This window comes from Saccostrea cucullata, unplaced genomic scaffold (genome assembly GCF_032062105.1).
Source record: "Saccostrea cucullata isolate Sc308-1 unplaced genomic scaffold, CSIRO_AGI_Scuc_v1 ctg337, whole genome shotgun sequence".
Taxonomy (NCBI): Eukaryota; Metazoa; Mollusca; class Bivalvia; order Ostreida; family Ostreidae; genus Saccostrea; species Saccostrea cuccullata.
Genome location: NW_026932716.1, coordinates 241,285 through 265,063, shown reverse-complemented (window position 1 = coordinate 265,063; position 23,779 = coordinate 241,285). Strand labels below are relative to the sequence as shown.

The 23,779-nt window shown below is 34.2% G+C and overlaps 1 protein-coding gene across 1 annotated transcript; it reads left to right on the top strand.

The window, feature by feature from the left end:
• The first annotated feature begins 1,939 nt into the window (after positions 1-1,939).
• LOC134235886 (neprilysin-1-like) lies at positions 1,940-17,812 on the top strand. The gene is made up of 22 exons (XM_062718060.1): positions 1,940-2,215; positions 5,190-5,401; positions 5,555-5,587; positions 5,768-5,929; positions 6,244-6,327; positions 9,463-9,668; positions 9,804-9,983; positions 10,289-10,375; positions 10,630-10,769; positions 10,854-10,947; positions 11,043-11,171; positions 11,572-11,670; positions 12,178-12,255; positions 13,267-13,370; positions 13,459-13,517; positions 13,653-13,704; positions 14,017-14,084; positions 14,373-14,503; positions 15,966-16,031; positions 16,636-16,740; positions 17,004-17,080; positions 17,458-17,812. The coding sequence occupies exons 1-22, from the start codon at positions 2,148-2,150 to the stop codon at positions 17,555-17,557; spliced, it is 2,334 nt and encodes a 777-aa protein (XP_062574044.1). The 5' UTR covers positions 1,940-2,147; the 3' UTR covers positions 17,558-17,812.
• The last annotated feature ends 5,967 nt before the right edge of the window (positions 17,813-23,779 follow it).

Sequence of the window (23,779 nt, the reverse complement as noted above, 5' to 3'; positions counted from 1 at the left end):
ACGAGAATCCTCTGAACCTTCACTTTGCAAGAAAAAAAATTAAAACTTTAATCGTAATTGAGTCAAAAACGCTGTTTACTTCTAAGCATCTTCAAATATTTTATTTTTGGTTACAACGCGCGATTTGGGGGTGGGGGTGGGGGGGGGGGGTGAACCCCACTGCGCGAAGTTACGCCGTGGGTTCGAATCCCACTGTGGGACCCGGAGAGCGGTCCTTCAGATGAGCCCGTATAAACTGAGGTTCTGTGTCGCAGTAGATGCTGGCACATAAATATCCCTCCCTGCTCGCTGGTCCTGAATGCCGAGTATAAGACAAAATTTGAAGCTCTCCATCGGCAAGTGGTGGCGTCTCCGTATGAGTGAAAAATTTCCGAGAGGGAAATTAAACAACAGACAATCAATCAACCTTCCTTTGCGACTCTAAATCAGACACATTTTTTAACAGATGTTCCGTGAAAGTTTGATTAAATTTCATTCAGTGGTATAAGAAGAGTTGCGCATAAGAGATGGATATTTCACTCAGACGGGCGGGCGTACAGTACAGACAAACGAGCTGACTTCAAGACAGTCGTAGGAACGGACATACTCAAGCTGGGGATGGGGGGATGGGGTACTAAAAGTTCAGAATATTGTTACATGTAGCCCGCGTGGCGCATTGGTTAAAGCGTTTTAGTAGCGAGGTTAGGAGATGAAATATGTGGATATGACGAAAAGTATTCAAGCTCAAAGTCCATTAAACTTAAAGCATTACAAAACAAAAGCAGAGCAAACGCAGACCTCTAAAACATTAGTAGTGGGATCAGGTGCCATGGAAGAGTGAGCATCCCCTGTCGACCTGTCACATTCGCCGTGTGCTCCTTGTCATGATCGGGAAATTCAGTGTGTAAAAAAATGCCCTAACCATTAGTATGAATAACGTCAGTCAGCAATCCATAATTCGCAGATTAAAATACTTCTGCGGAACATGTTACCGTGCTCTATCTGAGGTTCAGTGTCATGGTGTCCTGGCACAAAAAAGATTCTTCACTGCTCAGTGCCTCAGAGTGCCGAGTAAAGCAGCCCTCTGCGACAGGTGGTGGCGTCTCAATAAGCGTGAATTCTTGAAATAAACGTTAAACAAAAAGAGCATTATACAACATTTTGTATTGATATCAAAGCAATATATAAGTTGACGCAAAATGCAATGTTCCCAGTTTCTTACATTTTGCCTTGTTATTACAATTTGCATTGCAAAAATGCCCAAACCCAGGTTATGCAGTTATTAAGTCTCGGGAAGCTATTATGATTAGTCGTTCAATAAATCTCATAATTGAATTATTCACATTTTCATGATGTTGAGCCTGTCGTAGGCAGGGGGACTTTAATTTTCTATTTTTGAAAGTCTGGTTGAAAAAACTTTATTCAGTGGCGTGCGGCTTAAGAATTATGTTCCAGGAGTATAATTTTATAAAAGTAAGAAGTTTTCCGCTGAAATCTCCTTCCCCAACCTCAAATCTCAAAAATTTTATAAAATTTCCAACCACGTATCTAATTACATAATTATGTCTCCTTGATTAAATTGGTGGGATTGTTGCATTTCTAAATCGTAATTTTTAAACATATTTGGAAAATGACAACAAAAATAACAGGATACAATTAATGATATAATCAGGAGTTATGAATCGTAGAAACAAACCTCAATAAACACATGCGTATTTTTTTTTTAATCCTATGGACTTTCTTTTATTTCGGAATTGAATATTTCACCTGGAAACAAAAACGCGCATTTTTGCACACATCAAGACCCCTAGAGGATCGAAATAACACACAATCATTATATATACATGTATACAACCTCTTGTCTCAAAAACATTCATCAAACACCCACCAAACCTTTTAAATGCACTTGAATTCATAAAGCATTTTTGTTAACTTATGACGGGTCTGTCTACAGAGTCCGTCACGTCTGTTGTCCTGTCCACATTGTCCGCATCCAGTGAAGCGGTGGACGCGGGGATCTCCTCTCTGTCCACGGTTCTAAGAGGACACACACGTGAGGTGTCGCGGCTCTATCCACGGAAGCGTGTCCTTGACGTGTTCCATCATCCCTCGTCTCAGATCGATCGCGTGTCGATGCCCTGTCGTGTCCCCGGACAGACTCAGTGGACATGTCTTCGAGTAAACAGAACTTGACCGCTTCATCGCTCACCATTTCGGACCAAGATGTCCATTTAGGGTAAGATTGATTGCTTGGCTATTTAAGTACAAAATATATAAGAATACCTGACTTTTCTGTCTTATATTAAGAAAACTGTCCTTAAAAACATTCCGATAATTATTTAGAGTTGGCACTTGACATGTTAAGATACATCATAAAAATGCGTGACATGTTTGGAAATTAAAATTAAATATGTATTGTTATTCTGTATCTATATATCAAAAACTAGTGCTCCCGTAAAATTCTACCTTGGGGTGCTAACTTTGCGAAGGAAAGAGAGTAATTTGATTAAGACGAACGGTTTGTTTTGACATCTTTTACAATAAAGTTGTGGTAATTATTCACCAGACAATGAAGATGAGCGCTACATTTAAAATAAGGGGGAAAAATATGTTCCTTCTTTAAATGACGTTTAAAATTATTTACATATTTTATTTATAATTCTGATTTATAATTTTATTTTATTTATGATAATTATGTTTACGATTGATCCGCAGTTTTTCATGCTATACTCGTTTAATATTTCTTTCATGCTGACCGGACTTTTAAAAAAAGGATTTTTAGAATCGCAAGTCCGTATTGCGGGTCAGCGTGTCGCCATTAACTCAAAAGGAATAAACCCGTTATCTGTTTAAACGATGATTAACTAATCATAAACAAACACTGCAATTAAACGGCGCATTACGAGCCTCCTCCGTCGGACAGAATGACCAGCAATGGACAAAAGAAGCACCGAATATACCAGGTATTTTGTTGTCGAAAATATTTCATAACTCCTGTTTTTGCAAAAGTTAATACATTGTTATGTGCGTAATGAATGTCGCTCATTAATGTATACTGTAAGTTATTAATTCTTAAGTGTCCAGAAATTGACATTGATTATGTCTTGCTACTTAAAAAAAAGTTCATTTGATATTAGCGGGAGATAGAGACATCGGAGATTAAATTAGACTTCTCGTTAGACTCAATGATGGAGTTCTGTGGGGGGCTGCACCTGCATAAACCTTTCATGGAGGGATGATCTTTATTCAAACAAAATTAATTTTCTGATACATGTATATCACTTTTTTTGTATGGGAGAATTTCTTCGTTGTCGTTGCCTATTTAGAGACTTGCGAATGTTGTTTTTGAGATCTGACCAAACATGTACCTGTAAATGGTTTGCTGAATCCAGCATACCGCCCGTTCCACGTAATAGAGAAATGGCAGCAAGAATAGCTATCATTGCCATGGAAAGCGATACTTAATTACTGCTATTTACATGCAGTTCAAAAGAAGGGACATCCCATTCTCCATAAAAGGTATGGTAAATAGGTCAATGATGGTCTTCAATCTTGAACTTTACAAATGAAATAAAAAGTAAAGTTACATAACAATGACCAATTAAATTCATTGAGATGAACGAAGAAATAGAGAGGACCATAAACCTATAACATAACCTTAAACTATGGAGTTTAAATCATTCAATGTTATGTTTGACTTTTTTGTAAAAAAAATATATATAACACCTCTTATCTCGTAAATAATAACATGGATTGTATTGTATTTAACAGAAAATCTTGGTCTGTTACATAATGTCTTTTGCAGTAAGTGTTAATATTGAAATACTCGGAGTCTCCTAAGTACGACTTATGGCAGTGTAAGATCTGAACCAATCTTGTTTATGATATGATTGCAGAACAATAGCCTTAAGTATTGTACAGATATTTAGCATTTTTAACAAGTTTTCTTAAATCCTTTTAATTTTTTTCTTCGTCTTATTTAATTTTAGTCAGTTATACTTTTAATATTATTATATATTAAGGTTTATATACAACGTACAGGTGTAGTTTAATTTAGTTATTTGATGTTGCAAAAAAAGAAATAGATATATGTCAACATAGAAACATTTTTTTAAAATAAAAAAATATCAAAGTCACAAGTTTGTGCCATGATTTCTTTAATTTCTATACTAAGGCGACGTAAAGGAAAGGAGCGATTACATGGTCAAGCGACGACCATTGCTATTTAATTGATTTGTAATGACAAGTCAACATGACACTTGATATGGGGAAGCATTAAGATAAGATTTAATTGTGAAACTTTATTTGTTATCCTCGTGCGTACAAGCAATACCTTTCATGGCAAATAAATCACATGAGAGCAAGGGTTTTGGTTAAATAAAATCCCTGAAACCATCCAACAAACAAAAAAGTTGTTCAAATTGCAGATAGATTTTATTTCTAAAAGTCGTCATGTTTTTGTTTTTTTATTAATATTATAATTTACACATATATTGCTTTTGAAAATACATCCACCACCCCCCTCTCTCTCTCAGAAAATTATTGGAGATTTTTTTTGTGTGTGTGTGTTTTGCGACTAAATAAGTCGATGTCCAAAAAATTCAAAAATGTTATTTCTTCGTTTTTGAACTTCAGTTGCATTTTTGTGCAATGAAATACACGTAAATGAAGATAGCGAACAGCATTTAAGCCTAAACATCAACAGACCGGCAGGAAGCATTTTTCCGTTAGGGGGCACTATCAACTACAAACAATTCCTCTGCAAGAAATAAAGGTCATCAGACCTTTTGTCCAGGGGCACATGTGTATGGCTATTTTTATATATTTTTTTATATATCAGTAAAATTATTGGGAGACCACCCCCCCCTCTGCCCCCGGTTCCTACGATCATGGGCTATTAAACAATAAATGCATAAATGTTGGAGCAGAACAAACACGAATCTCACAATCACAATCAGAGGTGGGATCAGGTGCCAAGGAGGAGTGAGCATCCTCTGGTGACCGGTCACACCCCGCCGTATGTTCCATGTCATGATCGGGATTTAAGTAAACTACAAAATGAGTCGTGTTACATCCAATTTGTAGGTCAAGGGTCTCCTATCCTTGTCGATTTTGAATCGGGAACCCTTGGATAGCTAAAAAGTTCTTACAATGTACTTGTTCTTTTTTGTATCCTTCGAAGTGTTTCTTTTAGTTTTGTTTCCTTGTAGTATAAAAGATCCAAAGAAGGGCTCTGGGTCAAAGCGTCTGTACTGTCTTTTGGTCCTAGCCCTCGCCGCCATTATAGCGGTGTCAGTGGCCCTGGCTGTTGTCGTCATCCGGGCGGAAAAAGATGACGACACTCCATCTGCAGAATCCAAAACTGGAGCCGACAAACAGCATCCGGGTACCTCAAATCCAGACATAATAACCACAACTAGAGGTGTGTATTCTTTAGCTCACTTTAACGACATAACAGCTATGAGATTGTATCATACGAAACTTATGTTCCTTCGTTGACTTTCATTCCAATATAGGTTACTGAATTACTTAATTCCCTCAGTTTTAAAGCCTATTATAACTCTCTTTTTTACAGAGGTCTGTAACTCACCGGAATGTGTGCGAGCAGGTAGCTATACTCATTCATTAAGAGGAAATTACAGCATCCTTCTTTCGTTTAATGTACCTACTAAATATTACTACGTTGCATCTCGATGAACACTAAATTATTTTAGATTTTGGAAATTTACGGAAACGTTATTTTATAAGTATATGTTCCAATGAAAAGCATGAATTCCTTTCATTTCAGCATCAAGTTTAATCGACTCTATCGACACCTCAGTAGAGCCATGTAACGATTTCTTCCAGTACGCATGCGGGTTATACCGGAAGAAGCAGGTGATCCCGGAAGATAAATCCATCACCGGCGTGTTCTACCAGGTGGATGATTCCGTCGACATCATACTCAAATGTTTGTTTTGCCTTCTTCATTGAGTTATTATTAAAAAAATTCTTATTGCATAGAAATTTAATGAAAACAATGGGCATTATTATCTCAAGTCAATGTTATCAAATATGCTTTGAGAGAAACAAGTACAGTGTATATTGTTATTCTTTTTAAAGTTTCATTTATTTTCTTCACATCTAAGAATCTTTTAGAACGCAGCAAAAAGAAAACTGCAATTGATCAACATTTTAGTAAATTAACAACAAAAACACAATCAAATATATTCATGGTTTATGATATTTTGCTGATTTATTGTAAATATTTGTGTAATTTAACAGATTTACTTGAGAAAGATAACGGTGATCAAGACATTGAATCAGTGAAAAAAGCCAAGACGTTGTACAAGTCGTGTGTGGACTTAGGTAAATCTAATTAATTAATTATGGAAAAGTGTTTAATTAATAGGTAAATCTAATTAATTAATAATGGAAAAGTTGTTTGAATTAATTGAAATGGTTGTTATATTCAAAACGTGGATTAAAAGTGGTTTATTGATGTAAGCTGACAGAGGTTAACATGAAAACATTTGAAAAATTCTTATTAAAAAACTAACATGCATAATAATCAGCTATATGTGTACAAAGGTAATGCAAAACAATCGACCTTAGTAATAAAATTGAGAAATTCCTTGCCTTAGGTATATAAAACAATCTTCAGTTGACAAACTGCACTTCAAGTTATGTTTTTAATTCACAGTTTATCATATTTTTAAATCTTCGAAATTTGCATAATATGTCTACTTGTAGATTTGTTTATTTTTTCCAATAACAATTAAGAGAAGAATTTAAAGTTTAGTGAAAGCAAGTTTCATGAACTTGTTTCATTTTTATAATAGCAAACTAAGTTAAAACCCGCACAGATATAAAATCACGTACATGTATATCTCTTGTAGCATACCCTGGATTAGAATACTATGTAATTTATGGATAACTGTTGACACGAAAAAAAACAACTGCTTGTAGAGGAATTGGAATGGTCAAACAAATGACAAAGTATTATGCAAATAAAAAACGTATAAAACAGTTTAAAAATTCAATACAACAAGCTAAAAGCACAATACTTCATTAATGCAACAGAGAGAGTTGTGGCTTGCTAAACATTCCAAAAATGCAACAACCCTAAAATAGAATATAAAGACGTCATTCACACAGTGTTGAGACTAGAATAAACCTGTAGTTATAAGACAAGATAATTGGGCAAATAGTATTTACAAAAAGTATCATAGATGGGGTATCTTCCGCCGCCTATCAAACCTGTGGCTTCCTAAGTTCGATATATTTCTACGCCCTCTCCCTTGAAACGTCTTCAAGGAGTAGTTTATGTTGTTTCTTCGTGGTGTTCAACCCCGTAAGTTACTATCCATTTGAGGTTATGTCTGTATGTATTATTTTTAGATTCTTTGAAATTGATCACTGTTCTTTATGAAATTTAAAGCACCTTTTCTAATATTTGTAAATAATGTTAGTCTTAAATGCCTTGGAGCAATACTTAGTACATTGTATATAAAAATAAGTTAATATAATTCATCTTTCAGTACTTTTAAGCAATTGTGGAAAAATTTCTCGTATTTGATATTCATTGGTTCTGTTTTGAAGGATAATGAGCAGAGTGAACTACTAGTATGTGGAGATACGGAAGTATATTCAAGCTCAAAAATCAATTAAACATTACAAAATAGGAGAAAAGCAATACGGACCTCTAAAACATCAGAGGTGGGGTCAAGTGACATGGCGGAGTAAACATAATTATCTGCCAACCGGTCAAGTCCGCTGTGTTCCCCTTGTCATGATCAGGAAATAACGAAAAAATCTGTCGTCAATTCAGTGTATAGATAATGGCCCAACAATTAGAATGAAAAACAACTACCAAGATCACTGTATTGACCACAGAACTGATGATAATTTATCTCGTACATGTATTAAAAATTATTCATTCGTAGAGCATGTTCTTGTGTATCGAATCAACTGAGATGTATACACTCCGTGTGCAGGTGATGAAGGTATATTGCTGCATAAGTAAGGAAGTTGATGATTCAAAAGTTAGTCTTCACGTTTATCATGAAGCTTTGTTGTTAGACTACTATGAACGTCTTTTTCTAATGAAATATCCATTTACGAAGGAGGTGTTTCAGACAGTGTAGTATCTTTTACTTTAAGCCCATTGGAATATGTGTCGACATAAGAATTGAAATAACCATTGATTATTAAGATATCTAATTGTCAAGCTGAAGGCCACAGCAAGTGTTTTCTTCTTTTCACATAAAAGATTTGAATATGTTCAGTTTCATTTGACTACTAAATCATTATATATGATTAACATGTAAGCTGTTTATTACAAAGTCTGTGCGATGTCCTTTTGGAAGGATATGCGCATAGATATACATGCTTGTCCTTCTATGCAAAGCTAATTAGAATTGATTTAAAAGACTCGAATTGAATTGACACTCACTTGTTTTTTATTGGTGAACAAAGCCTCCGTACTTTTAAGTTGGTAAGAAGGCCACATCTCCCACGCAAGGTCTCAGAAATATGACATATCATTAATAATTTATAAGTCACTTCATATAATTAAACTTATTCGTGAACAAATTGAAAGTGGTGAATCCAATTGTGAGCTTAAGCACAGCAGCTTACAACCGAATTCATTAAAATAATGTGGTTTAATTGTTAATATGTAAAAGCTTACAAATAAAGCAAGACATAGGAATCAATGCGATCGTTTTAAGACGTAAACAATGAAAATTGAATATGAGAATTTTGACAGGAAAATTATTTCACTGTATCTATCTACATTTATCATTACGACTTTTTTCACACCGATTGTAAGGCCTTTATTTACACATTGAGTTGTCCACGAATTTTCCCGTTATTTCCCGATCATGATAAGGACCACACGTCTTGTGTGGCCAGTCGACAGGGATGCTCACTCTTTCATGGCACTTGATCCCGTCTCTGATGTTTTGCAGGTCCGTGTTTGCTCTACTCCAATTTTGAATTGTTTAATGGACCTTTTAGTTCGTAACAGTAATCGCTCCCAAAAGTCCATTTAATATTACAAAATACTAGCAGAGCAATCATGGACCTTTTAAACGTCAGAGGTTGGATCAGGTGCCATGGAAGAGTAAGCATCCCCTGCCGACCAGTCACACCCGTCGTTTGCTCCTTGTCCTGTTCCGGGAAAATCGGGAAAACACGTCGGCAGTTCAGTGTGTAAATGATGGACTAACAATCAGTATGATATGAACTACGTCAGCATTTGATGTAATGATAGATTGCACTGTTTCTGCTGACAAGGTCATAGTATCGACTATAGAACTAACGAAATGATGACCTAAAACGAGACTGTTGAAGTAGAATTCTATACATTTATCACGAAATGCAACTGTAAATACAAAAAAAAAAAAAACCACAAACAAACAAATAAATGCTAACACAATTGATAGATAAGAAAATATAACTTCAGATTGTGGCCTCTTTTAATAATATTTTACAACACAGAGTCTTTGGAAAAAGACAATTTAACATCAGCCCGGAAGTTAATACAAGATCTCGGAGGTTGGCCGGTGACGGAAGAGAATTGGGATATGAACACGTTTGATCTGACGAAACTTCTAACGATGATGAGGCTGTATACAAATAGTCCGCCTCTTATGGACATGTATGTTTATGATGACTCCAAAAACCCAACGAAGAACATCTTATATGTAAGTTTGACAAATGTCGATTTCTGTTGAAAATTGATTGATTTCAAGATCAGAGTACATGAATGATTATTTTACTTGTAGCAGTGGTGATTTGATATGATTTTATTGGTTTGATATGTTTTATATGTTTGACAGATTGACCAGCCTGCTTTAGGACTTCCAGATAGGGACTATTTCCTGAAGGGTAGGGATGACCATAAACTGAAGGCGTATGAAACATATGCCACAAAAATGGCCGTTATCTTTGGTGCTGATCCTACAACCGCCGAAAACGACATGAAAGAAATAGTGGACTTTGAGATAGACGTGGCAAATGTACAAAATTCTTGTTTCCATTTAGTTTCTGATGCTTGAAATTTATTAAATCTAAAATAGAAAAAAAAGTTCTGAGTTCCTTAAGAAGCATTATATATTTGCCAAATATACACTGTACAATATTTGATAGTTTAAGTAACATGTTTTTATTTTTCTGTCAATAAGAATTATTTGATACAGTAAAATGTTGTCATCTTGATGATTGTTTGAATAAAGTGGGTATTTTATTTTAGGTCAAGTTACATGTTATTCTTTGTACATGTAAACATTTATTTTTTTAATAGTTATATTTAATTTTTGATCAGGCTACAATGCCTTCAGACGAGAGGAGAGATGATGAGAAACTCTACAACAAAATGACGATATCAGAACTACAAGCTAAATATCCAAATGTCAGTACATATTTTACATGTAATATCTCTGAGTTCTTTTTATGAATTATAATTAGATCTATGTGTCAGCATATTATAAATCCCCTAAAAAATATCAGTGAGATTTCTGTTTTTCTTGATTATCTTTTTATAATGTAAGTGTTTGAAAGGTCAGTTAAACCAAATTTTGATATGAACATTTAATATGTATGCGTTTTATTTATGTGCTATTTTAACTACTATTGTCAATATATATATTTTTTAACATTGTTTAGTTTGAGTGGGTACAATATTTCACAGCAACTCTTGGACGGAAAGACCTGAATATTACTGTTGATTCGTCTACTCCCGTTATTAATAGAAACCCCGATTATATGTCCAGAATTGTAAATGCACTCGCTAATGAAGACAAAAGGTTAGAAATGACAGATTTATTTTGCATTTAAATTAAAGTACCTAATAATAAGTGACGCAATAGTTGTTCTTTCCAAATTTTTAGGATGCTACAGAACTACGTCGTATGGCGTGCCCTGAAGTTGATGGTTAGTTCAATGCCTAAAATTGTTCGAGAAATATATGGTGATTACAGAGAGGTAATTTGATTCTCCTTATGTTCTCATTCAATGTTATTCTTTCTCATTATATCAAGTTCTTGTGTCTGGAATATCTCTGTTTTTCCATTCCTAAGGCGTTGACGGGGTCAGCGGTTCAACCCCCTCGCTGGAAGACTTGCGTGGGTGTGGCCAACAGCATTGTGGGGTTAGCCGTTGGGAAACCTTTCTTGGAAGAAACGTTCGACAGCAAAGCCAAATCCAAGGTTAAGTCTGCTCCTTACCCCAACACTCTTTACATATTGAAGAAACAATATAACATTTCAAAAAACTTTCTCATTCATCTCCTTCCAATGCTTAAGGTATTCTCGAATAGCACTGTCAAGAGTTTGTAATGAAATACGTTAGTCATTGAATGTCCAGCTATGTGTTCTTTTCCATTATATCTAAACATCTCGGCGATAACAGTTTATTGAATACTGTCTTCAAAAACATTCTTTAAGATATAAATGCCATATATGTTTCTGTTTTATGATTAAAGTAACATTTTATATTATGATTTTTGATGTAAATTCCGTAAAACGCTTGCAAGAAAAGGAGTAACAATATGCACATTAATGTTATCGATTTAAGGATTTTATATGGTTTTCTAAATTTTAAAATCAGGCAGATGAGATGATAGAGAACTTAAGGTCAGCCATGAAAGATTTATTAGCACGAAACGAATGGATGGATGCTGAGACCAAAAGAAAAGCTAGAGAAAAGGTATCATTTCTCAGTTGGAAAATATAACTAGGAGATATTGCAAATTATCGAATATGCTTTAGTCACTTCTTACGTTTAAACATTAACCTTAATGTAGAATATAAATATTGCATACACCAAATACATAATTTGACGTTCTTCTGGAATGACATATTTACGAAAAAGTGAAAATAAGGTACAGTAATTGATCTATGGAAAAAATCTACCAAGAAAACAAATATGTGAACAGGGCATAAATTACGAATCACTGAAAATAGAATTGAAACAAGGAGGAGAAATGGAATTTATGAAGATCTAAAATTGATCTAAAATCTACAAACCTTTAAGCAGGGTATAAAACCTGTTTTGGTAATTGGTTTTATATCCTGCTTACAGATTTGTAGATTTTTAGTTCCATTTTATCTTTTATATAAAGGAGTTTTAGACATGATAATCCCAGATATTGGTGAATTTAATTCTTTTAAGTCTGCATTTGATTAAATTTTAATTGTTTCTATTTGTGGACAGGCGGATCAAATACACCCAAGAATAGGTTACCCACCGGAAGTGAAAAATGACACATTCCTGAATGAGAGATATAAAGACGTGAGTTGATATAAACAGGTTAAGCGATGAAGTTCTTGATTACGATTAAAAATGAATACAACAACTAAATCTAATACTTGTATAGTATTAGATTTAGTTGTTGCATTAATTTTTAATAGTAAAATTACTGATGAAATTGTTTGCAAAATTCTCTGAAAGCGCTGATTTTATACTTTAGGTTTATATATAGTTTCAATAGAAGGATATGGAGATAACGAACAGTATTCAAAAACAAAGTCCATAAAACAATACAAAATAGGAGCAGAGCAAACACGGACCTCCGAAACATCAGTGGTGGGATCAGGTGTCATGAAGGAGTGAGCATCCCCTGCTGACCGGTCACACCCGCCGTATGCTCCTTGTCATGATCGGGAAATAACGGGAAAATCCCTCGTCAATTCAGTGTTTAAATAATGGACTAACAATTAGTATGAAAAACGTCAGTCAGCATTTGACTCAATGATGAATTGTATTTGCTGACAAGGTATCGACCATAGAACCTACGAAATGATGACTTTAAAAGAGAATGCTGATATTGTTGTTTCATTAATTTGCTAGTCAATAATTTACCTCGTTTTAGATATTGTTCATACGTAGAGCATGCCCTTGTGTATCGAATGATCTGAGGGAAGTTGACGATAGAAAAGTTAAAATCATCACGTTTATCATATAGTTTGGTTGTAAGATTACCATTAACATCCTCTTCAAGTAAAATATCTTAGTATGAAGCAGATGTGTCAGACTCCGTGGTATCTGTTATCTCAAGCTCACCAGGATATATCGTGTCGACGTAGGAATGGAAACTATAAATATTATTCATAATAAAGTGTGTACGTACTTTCACTTGCAATCAGAGTTGTTTTATAAAATGAATAAATTGTATACATATAAATCAAATTTATCATGTCTATCTGCCCAGCTTTGGATGCATACAAAGGGAACTTAAGATGAATCCTACATGAGGAATAAGCTTATATAAACGAATAATGAAAAGTCTTCCAATATTTTCAGTACAAATTCACTGCGGACAATTACTTTACAAACACCCTAAACTACCTGAAGCTGGGAACCAAAGAGAATTTAGAAATCCTCCCCAAACCCGTGGATAGGAATAAGTGAGTTATTAAAAAGAATAAGGGTGTACTGATAGTTTATATTTGGATAGAATGAGGTAAGAAAAAATGTCTTTTGCCTTTTAAACAGATGGGAGACTCCTCCAGCAACGGTCAATGCATACTACAATCCAGCAAGAAATCAAATAAGTAAGTGTCTTATATGTATAAGATTACAATAATCATGTTTATTTTTTTTCTTTTATATGAAATGTTTCTAGCCGGAATATGAGTTAATAATAAACCTTAAAACCTTTGCAAACATATTTTCCATTTCCTTTGTAGTGTTTCCAGCCGGAATCCTACAACCGCCATTCTACAAAAGTGGTTACCCTCAGTGAGTTCTATTTATATATAAAAATGAACACTTTATTTTTGTGTATACATGGGCCAAATTGATATATAGCACATACTGTTTCAATTCCAACACTTGTAAGAATTCCGCTGACATTTTTGAATAAAGGATATGGAGATAACGAACAGTATTCATGATCAAAAGTCCATAAAACAATACAAAATAGGAGCAGAGCAAACACGGACATCCAAAACATCAGAGGTGGGATCAGGTGCCACGGAGGAGTGAGCATCCCCTGCCTGACCTATAAGCAAAATCATTTTATGCTGTTAAAAAAAACGTATATTTTTTCAGGTACCTTAATTATGGAGGGATAGGTTACGTCATAGGTCATGAGATGACGCATGGTTTTGACGATAGTGGTGAGTATCACTGGGGAAGTACAATTTTGTCTAAAGCAGAATAAAAAGAGGGCTTTATACTAGTTTTTTTATGTTACGATCGCAAATCTAGATTATTTATATCATATAGATTGACCACTTTAGGTATTAACCATTTTTTTTCAATGTAAAGTAATAGAACAGTTAAAAAAATTCCTTGTATCAAAATTTTACCTTTAAAAAATTTATGATGTTTTTCTTTCGGATGCTTAAATCATACATCAACTTTATGCATAATGCAGCTGTCAAACGGAAGTACCTTTTTATTAGGCCGACAGTATGATGGGTTCGGAAATCTAAAACAGTGGTGGAGCAACACTTCCATTACAAACTTTAAATCGAAGGCGGACTGTATGACAGATCAGTACAGTGGATATACTGTAGAGGAGGCCGATAAAAAGGTAAGGTCCTAGAGAACGCATCGACAAACATAAACTATGATTGATGCATATGTTGTACAGAACAGAATTGCGAAAAAGGACAGGATATCAAAATTCCATAAACATGTAATTATACCTTAGGGCCAGTGCACACGGTAAGGCTTGCCTTATAAGTCATGAAACTTAAGTTCTAGCCTTACCGTGTGTACACCCTTAATACACGTTTTTTTCGAGCCTTACAAGTCTCTGACTTAGGAATAGAACACTGCTGTATTTAGACTATTTCTAAATACAAAACTTAGCTGACATTTACTTCTTGAACAATGAAAACCATTTATCCAAAGTTCAATCTTTTTTTTATAAAACCATACACAATGCTATAATGAAGAAAACACAAAGTATATATTCGAATAAGATAATGAAATATTCACAAATACTTCAGTCAATCCCCTCTTCTTTGTTAAGAAGTATGGATGCATTGGTCAATAAAAATATATTAAAGTCCTAGCTAGTAATCTATTTTTCCGTTTACCAATGTGCACTGTTAATGGCTCAAAACACATGGAATTTATGTAATTGTTGTTTATAATATTGTAAGTCTTGCCTTAGCATATGGACATGAGAGCCGTACGTCCTGCAAAACGTAAGGTTCTAGACTTATAAGGCAAGCCTTACCGTGTGTACCGGCCCTTACTCGATGAGAAAATAGTCTATACGACGTCATTTTATACCAATTTTGTTTACTAATACCGGTATCTATACCTATTCTAGCAATCCATTACTTCTTCATTTCCTATAAAAAGAATTAAAAAAAAATTTCGATTCATTAAACTCCAGGCATTTTGACGTCATAGACAACAGATTCTATGAAATACATGTTTTACTTATCTCTGATTTGTTGGGTTAAAATACTTATAAATCACTCACTTTTTTCTCGCACAAATGCTTTGATATCAACATTGCCAAGAATATTGAGTTCCCTATCGACGATTTTTATGAGGTCTTAAAATAATCTTGAAAAGGAGAAATTCCCTTTTGTTCCAATCCTGCTTTTAAAAAAAACAAGGTATGGTTATTTTTAAATACTTGCGTATATTCTTTGAAGTTATATTAGGAAGTACCACATTGATTCGAGCAAACGCTGTTACAAAGAGTAAGTATTCTTTTGGTATTTCTAATAACCCCAAAACTCCAAACATCAGTAGATAGTTAAAAATCACGCGAATGTTATCAATCTTTGAGACATGATTTATTTCATGTTATATCTAGCAATTTCCCTATATCAGAGGTCTGATTTGTATTCTTAAAATAATTGTTAGTAAGATTGAAGTCCAACAAGATCTTGCATAATAAAGGTTTGATTGCTCTGTGCATAAATCAAATCCTATCAGTACTTTCAGTACTTTCAGTACAAGAAAAAAATAATGAACCAGGTGTCAAATGTTACATATTGAACACTGTACAAACTTTCTGACTATTGCAGTTAAATGGTAAACTTACCCTTGGTGAGAACATTGCTGACAATGGCGGACTAAAGGAGAGCTGGATGGTAAGGCATACATCTTATTGTAGAGAACGGAATATGAATGTTGCTAAAGCAAGGAATTATTTTTCTATTAATATAACATGTGCAATAGAATTCCAGAGAAGGGGGATTTAATGCTATAAAGTACTTTAGTGTTTATTACTTTTTTTAAGGAATGAAGCTTATTTCAACTTTTGTTAATATATGATATATAACATAACTTGGGAGGATTTAGGCTTTCTAAACTGCAAAGCTTCATTCCTTATAATTTAATTTCAATGTAAACAATGAGAAATTTTTTCTTCCAGAAAAAGGCTTCAAATTGAGTATATTTTAAAAGTAACGTCAAGCGGAGTAATATATTTTTTTGATATAACTCAATGTGATGCAGGCAACTTATGTTATACAGAATGGATAAAACCTTTTACCCAAACAAATGACGTGTTACTAAAATTTATTTATTTAAAAATAGTCTAAAAGTTATTAGCTATTATAAACATTTAATAGCAATAAGAATTATGTACACATACAAACTAAATCAAATAAGAATTTAAATAAAAGTTCTATTATTTTATAACAACAAGTAACAAAATACATTCACACATTCAGTTTTGTTAAAATTTAACAGGCATATCAGAAATGGTTGAAGAAGGCTAGAGATGGAAAACCAGAACCTCACCTCCCAGGATTAGAGTATACACCTAAACAACTCTTCTTCTTAAATGCTGCTCACGTAAGTAAACCTCATTTGCACTATAGCTTTTGTTACAAAGAGATATGATCTTATTGAAAGGTAAGTAACTCTCCTATGGCCTGTACTTTTTAACTGTGTTTATCTCATTGAAAGGTAAGTAACTCTCATTTTTCCTGAAGGTTTTATAAAATCATATTATTAAAAGTTTAAATGTTCGACAGATAAATTAATATTATTTTAACTTAATTTTACTCATTATGTAGATGTGCAGCGTGTACTATAAAATGTGCTCACTTTTTTAGGTATGGTGTGGTTTGGTGAGACCAGAAGAGGCTTTAAGACGAATTCTGGTTGACCCTCATGGAAATTTTAAATCAAGGTAAATGATTTACCATTCTAAAAAATTACATCGACCTTATTAAGGTTATTGGCTGCTAAAGTGTGTCTTGCCATTATTATATATAAATTAATATCTATTTCTTTAAAATCGACTATAAAACATTTGACAGAAAAAAATGTAAATACCAGATAAATGAATTTAAAAAAAAACAGTTTAGTTCCTTTCGTTTATATATGATAAAAAAAAACCTCCATGTAAGAATGGTTTGATTTGGCTTAACTTTAACATATATGATATTGCAGTATTTTACTTATCGATATTCGTTGAAGTGGACCTTTACTTTTCCATAATATTACAAGTCGGAATTCTTTAAAGTGGTTAAACTATAACTTCACAGTTTTTTCTCTTGTTTGTAGGGTCGTGGGTCCGTTACAAAATAATGAGGAGTTCAGTGAAGCTTTTAACTGTAAGCCTGGAAGTTTCATGAACCCGAGAAAGAAATGTATCGTGTGGTGATCTGATTACTTTTTGTAATAGATAAGAATTCCATACAAATTGTGATATGTCCATCAAAACTTTCTTTGATTAATGTTTAGGAGTAAATTATGTAGATGTGCATTTAGATTTCACGTGTTTGTTATTATCTGTTGCTCATTCAATGACCTCTTTTTGTAATTATATATTTTTATACCAATCATATTTTTTTTATCATTTACATAATATGTACATTACATTTTTCCTATTATGGTATTAAACAGAGTTTTAAATGAAGGAAAAAATATCTTTCGTTTGATTAACTTATTTCAAAAAAATGATGACTGACTTTTTTCATACGAATTGTCAGTCCATTTTCATCTTCGCTAGCAAAGGGTGACGATCCGCTCCTCTTTTCTTTTAACGTGAAAAGAGGGGATGTTGATGTGATCTGACCCTACCTCTGACACACAAAGTGTTTACAATTTTGTTTCTTATTGACTGATAAATAAGTCAAGAATCACAGTTGGTATGATAATTCAACAGAGAATGCTCCTCCTTGATGTGATCTGATCCTACATCTGAATTTGTGGAATGTTCCTTCTCCTCGATGGGATCTGATACCTCTGATGTTGTGGAATGGAGGAGGAGCAAATGGGATTTGATCCTACCTCTGATGTTGTTAAATGCTCCTCCTCGATGGGATCTGATCCTACATGTACTTCTGATGATGTGGAATTCTCCTCCTCGATGGTATCTGATCCTACATCTGAATTTGTGGAATGCTCCTCCTCCTCGATGGGATCTGATCCTACATCTGAATTTGTGGAATGCTCCTCCTCCTCGATGGGATCTGATCCTACATGTACCTCTGATGTTGTGGAATTCTCCTCTTCGATGTGATCTGATCCTACCTCTAATGTTGTAGAAGTCCGAGTTTACTCTTGATTCTTTTGCATGGTTCAATGGAAGTGAAGCTTGAATTAAATGTTTGTTCGTTATATCTACACATTTAATTCAAAGAAAGGTTTGAAATATAACCTGCGCCAATCCCCGATGGTCTGACGCGCTAAAGTCCTATGGTGCGGAAATCAATTAACGTTTATGACGTCATAGTTCCACTGCACCAAACCTCAATGTCACGCAATGCCAAGATCTTAAAAACAAGTATGTATAAATAAATGCGAAAACCAACCCTATCTCTCAGATAGTTGAGCCACACTAACGCTCGAAAAGTGTGTATTAACAATAACCTAGATATCTTGGATGGGTGCAAGACTAACCTTAACCACTCGACTACAGTGTGCGAGGACTAACCCTAAATCTCTCAGGTTGTGCAATGCAAACACCAACCCTAATCTATCGAGTGGTGTGAGAGAACTAACCCTAATATCTCTGGGAGGTGCAAGCAATAAGTAAAATCAATGAAATTGTATTCTAGTACAAATTCAGAAATGATGGCATTTGAATGCAGGACAACGGCATCAAGGATTGACGTCGGATTATTGTGACGTCATAAACGTTGATTGTTCATCCGCACCATCGGACTTTGGCGTGTCAGACCATCGCACTTAAGGTCAAGATCTAGTAAATAACTTGAGACTAATTTTTTGGTGCTAGATCCATTATGACGTCATAATCAATTTCAACTTTCTTTTTTTCCCGTACTTTACGGCTTTAGCAGAATTATGTAGAAAATAGAGTATTTTCATGTCATTCAATTTGAAATCATATGAAAAGTAAACCGGATACCTATATTAAATTTGATATTGAATTAAAGAAGAGGCCATGAACATACTAATTACCGTTTTCTGAGAGACTGTAGGCAATCTGGGTACATTTTCTTTGCCGAATACGAAAAAAATCCCATATTCATGACTGGTTTTCTTAATTTTTCATTGAAAATGACAGTTTAAAATACAGTTTTTCATCTTGTTTACCTACAAATTATGCCCCGAAACACCTTATTTGACCAAGCTAAAGTTGTAAAGCATCAATAAAGGAATTTATTTCTCAAGTTTGATAAATCTGTAGGCACCTTTCATTTACTAGATCTTGACCTTAAGGTAGGTCGCGGGTTTACTATGTAAAAAATCTTACGAGAAAACATATCCTGAAAATTTGATATAATGTTCCTTAGAATTCACAGCGTATTATCTGCAATTTTTATGAAATTTGCCTACGTAGTTTTAATGATATATTACTGTAAATGTGGTATTGTTGTTAGTACTTTTTTTACGCTTTACTATTGAAATGTATGGAAAAATGACGTTTTTAAGCCAATTTTGTGAAAATAGTTTCTTTTAAAAAAGATGGATAACTTTTTAAAGACGTAGACGAATTAGTCAGGAATTTCAAAATGTGAAGATGAGGTAAAATCAAATCTATTGATATAAAAAAATCAATATGTCTTCTCGCTAGATTTTTTGCTAAATAATTTCGAAGTTTTCTTTTATACTGCTAAAATGTTGCGTTTATGGCGTAATTTATATCTACGTCATTTGTTGAACGTAGTCAAGTTTAAAGTACGATTATAAATATTTTGACCTTTGGAATATGCAAGATCTAAAAGGTGACATAGATACAAAATCTAATTTTATTCATCATTTAATTGATTGCGGAGACATGTATCAAAATGACCAGCAACTTATTTTCACTAGTATTGTGAAATTCATATTCTGATCAAAAAGGCAGAATGAACTGTATAAACATTCCTCGTGCATGATAATTAACACAAGGCGACGACAACGCGAGGGATAAAATATAAGTACCCGAATTTTTAGGAAATTCATGGCCAATAGGATTTCAGGCACAGCACAAAAATTTGATTACTTTATTCGAAAACGGTAAAAAAAAAACATCCCGATACTGAGGAAATAAGCGGCCGGGGGTGGGGGGTTGGGTTACCTGCAATGTTCTTTCTAGTCGCAAGCTATGGTATATGGCCTTAAATCTCAAACATTTGTAAATTTCAAATTCTCTGAATCAAATTTCAATACGCAAAATGTAAAACACTTGCATTTAGCTTTTATACACTTTGAGCTTTTGTTTAAAAAAAATATGTAGAAAAAAATGATACTTGTAAATTGTTTACAGTGTCTTATAGATCTTACCGTTTGTATAAATTTGATTAAGTATTGAATGCATGTCACGATTTATTAGCCAGCAAAACAAGGCGAATATATATATACGAGATTTAAAATTTGACACATAACAACCAAACAATAATAATTATGATGATGATAATTTAAAAAAAAAAGAAACAGGAAAATACATGTAATTGAATTTAACCCGCTTTTAGTGATGAAGATTGATTCCATTCTGAAAAGTATACGCATATTTTCGCCCCGGCTTTGATTGGCAGTCTGATGCAATACGCATGTTCCCCTTAGTTTCAAATAATGTGCGCAAATACAACCTCTCAAGTTTTCCGCTAAGCAATTTTTATTCATGATACCTTTCTTTCTGCATTCCACAACTTTTACACTGATTTATTCTGATTGACTTTTAGCATTTTAGTTACACTTACAATATAAATTATTCCTTTCTTTTGGTATTGTATTTCATTAATCCTAAGACATTACATATAATCACATCAGAATTCAGACTGAAATTTAAATATAAAACATGTACAATATCATGCACTATGTATTAATCTATTTGATTCGTACAGAAATGAAGTCATTTGCAGAGAATTAAACGGGAAACAACGTAACGTTGCCTTTGTGACGCAACTGACGTCATAATCAAATGTGCACAAAACAACCGCTCGAATCGTTCTAGATTGTGTACCAAAATTGATGACAAAAGCAAACCCGCGACCTACCTTAAGGTCAAGATCTAGTAAATAACTTGAGACTAATTTTTTGGTGCTAGATCCATTATGACGTCATAATCAATTTCAACTTTTGTTTTCCCGTACTTTACGGCTTTAGTAGAATTATGTAGAAAATAGAGTATTTTCATGTCATTCAATTTAAAATCATATGAAAAGTAAACCGGATACCTATATTAAATTTGATATAGATTTAAAGAAGAGGCCATGAACATACTAATTACCGTTTTCTGAGAGACTGTAGGCAATCTGGATACATTTCCTTTGCCGAATACGAAAAAAACTCCCATATTAATGACTGGTTTTCTTTATTTTTCATTGAAAATGACAGTTTTAAATACAGTTTTTCATCGTGTTTACCTACAAATTATGCCCCGAAACACCTTATTTGACCAAGCTATAGTTATAAAGCATCAATAAAGGAATTTATTTCTCAAGTTTGGTAAATCTGTAGGCACCTTTCATTTACTAGATCTTGACCTTAAGCGCAACGTGTCTCAGAGGAAACGAGCCATCGGACTTTGGCGCCCGTAAAGACACCGAGCCATCGGGGTTTGGCGCAGACCATCGGGGTTTGGCGAGACCATCGGACTTTGGCGTCACCATCGCACTTTGGAGTCTTACATATATAATAATCTCAGTTGTTTCGATGCACTAAAGTATGCTTATACGAACAAGTCGCCCGCGTGGCGCAGTGGTTAGAGGCTCTGCTCAAGAGTGGCGAAGTGAGGAGTCAATCCTTACGTCGCGGGTTCGAATCCCACTGTAGGACGTGGAGACCGGTCTCCGGATGAGACCGTATAAACCATTGTCCCGTGTCGCAGTAGGTGCTGGCACGAAAAAGATCCCTCCCTGCTCAATGCTCAATGGCCCTGATTGCCGAGTATAGGACAATATTTGCAGCACTCTACCGACATATGGTGGCGTCTCCATATGAGTGAAAAATTCTCGAGAAGGGTGTTAAACAATATACAATCAATCAATCAATATACATGTATACGGACAATATTTGAAAAAAGAGTTTTTAACATTCTCTTGTAAAAGCATACTTTTCTCAAGTTCTATGGTCGATCCAATGGTCTTGCCAGAAAAAAGTTTACCATTAGGTCAAATGCAGACTGACGTTATTCAATGTAAATTTATGTAATTTTTGTTTACACACAACTATGTTGCTTAACTGTTGACGTAATCAGTAGACATGTGACTGGGATATTTATAAACAAAACCACGTGATCAATTGAACCAATCAGAGGTGCGGAAAGGGATGCTATCTTAGTCTGTCTTTTGTAATCGAAGTGTTTAGTATTGTACCTTTAATTTGGTTATCCCACCCACCACCCCTTCATCTCCTGTTGTATAAATACTAACATACATCTGTTTGACATTGCATCTTTAAAATTGTAAAATTTGTTACATGTATCTCATTATAGTTATGATGTACACTATTATCTTTGTTTAAATCTTTTACTTCAATCATTGTTTGTAGTATTCATCAACTGATTTAAAGGGGCTGCTCCATTTTAATTGTTATAATGTTAAATGCATTTGGACATTAAAATTCCCATGTATCTGGAATTTTTCTACCCCCAAATTCAAATAAGCGAAATGCTTATTAAAGCTTTATTATTAAATATTACAAATTGTGTACTCAACACACAAAATACCTAATGTATTTTTACCATGCTTTAAGTTCACATATAGTAGCCTGCCGGGCTCCCTCCAGGTACTTTAACAACTTAAATTATTAACAACCTGCTGGGCTCCCCCCAGGTTGATTGAAATACCTGCTGTATTAGTACCATGTTTTAAGTTCACATTTAGTAATATAACCTGCCGGGCTCCCCCGGGTACTTATATTATTATCAACCTGCTGGACTCCCCCCAGGTTGATTGACTACAACCAAAAAATATTGCTTTGTTCGGTATCGATGATTGCCTGCTGGGCTCCCCCCAGGTAATTTTAATTGGGAACTTGCTGGGCTCACCCCAGGTTCTGGGATACCGATTGATAACCTGCTGGGCTCCCCCAGGTTATATCTTTAATCTATGTATTTAAATCAGAGAACAGCCCCCAAGATGTCAAACTTTTTTGTAAGGTATTTGTTTTTAATTTATTTTGTACTCAAACTTTGTTTTGTACATAGTGTTTTTGATTTATTATGTGATGTGTTCATTTTGATAAATCTAAACCTTTACTTTTTGTCATGTTGTGTATAAATAATAATTATTAGGCCATTATATACACTTAAATTGTTTTCAAATTTTCCCGTTAATGTTCGATCATGACATGTAGCACACGTGTGCCAGTATGTGATTAAAGCAGACGAAGCTTGTTACACCCATGTTACAACGCACTTTGAAAAAATAAAATTTCTTTTCAAATTAAGTGTGTTAAATTTGGGACCATATTAACGCACTTTGAAAAAATG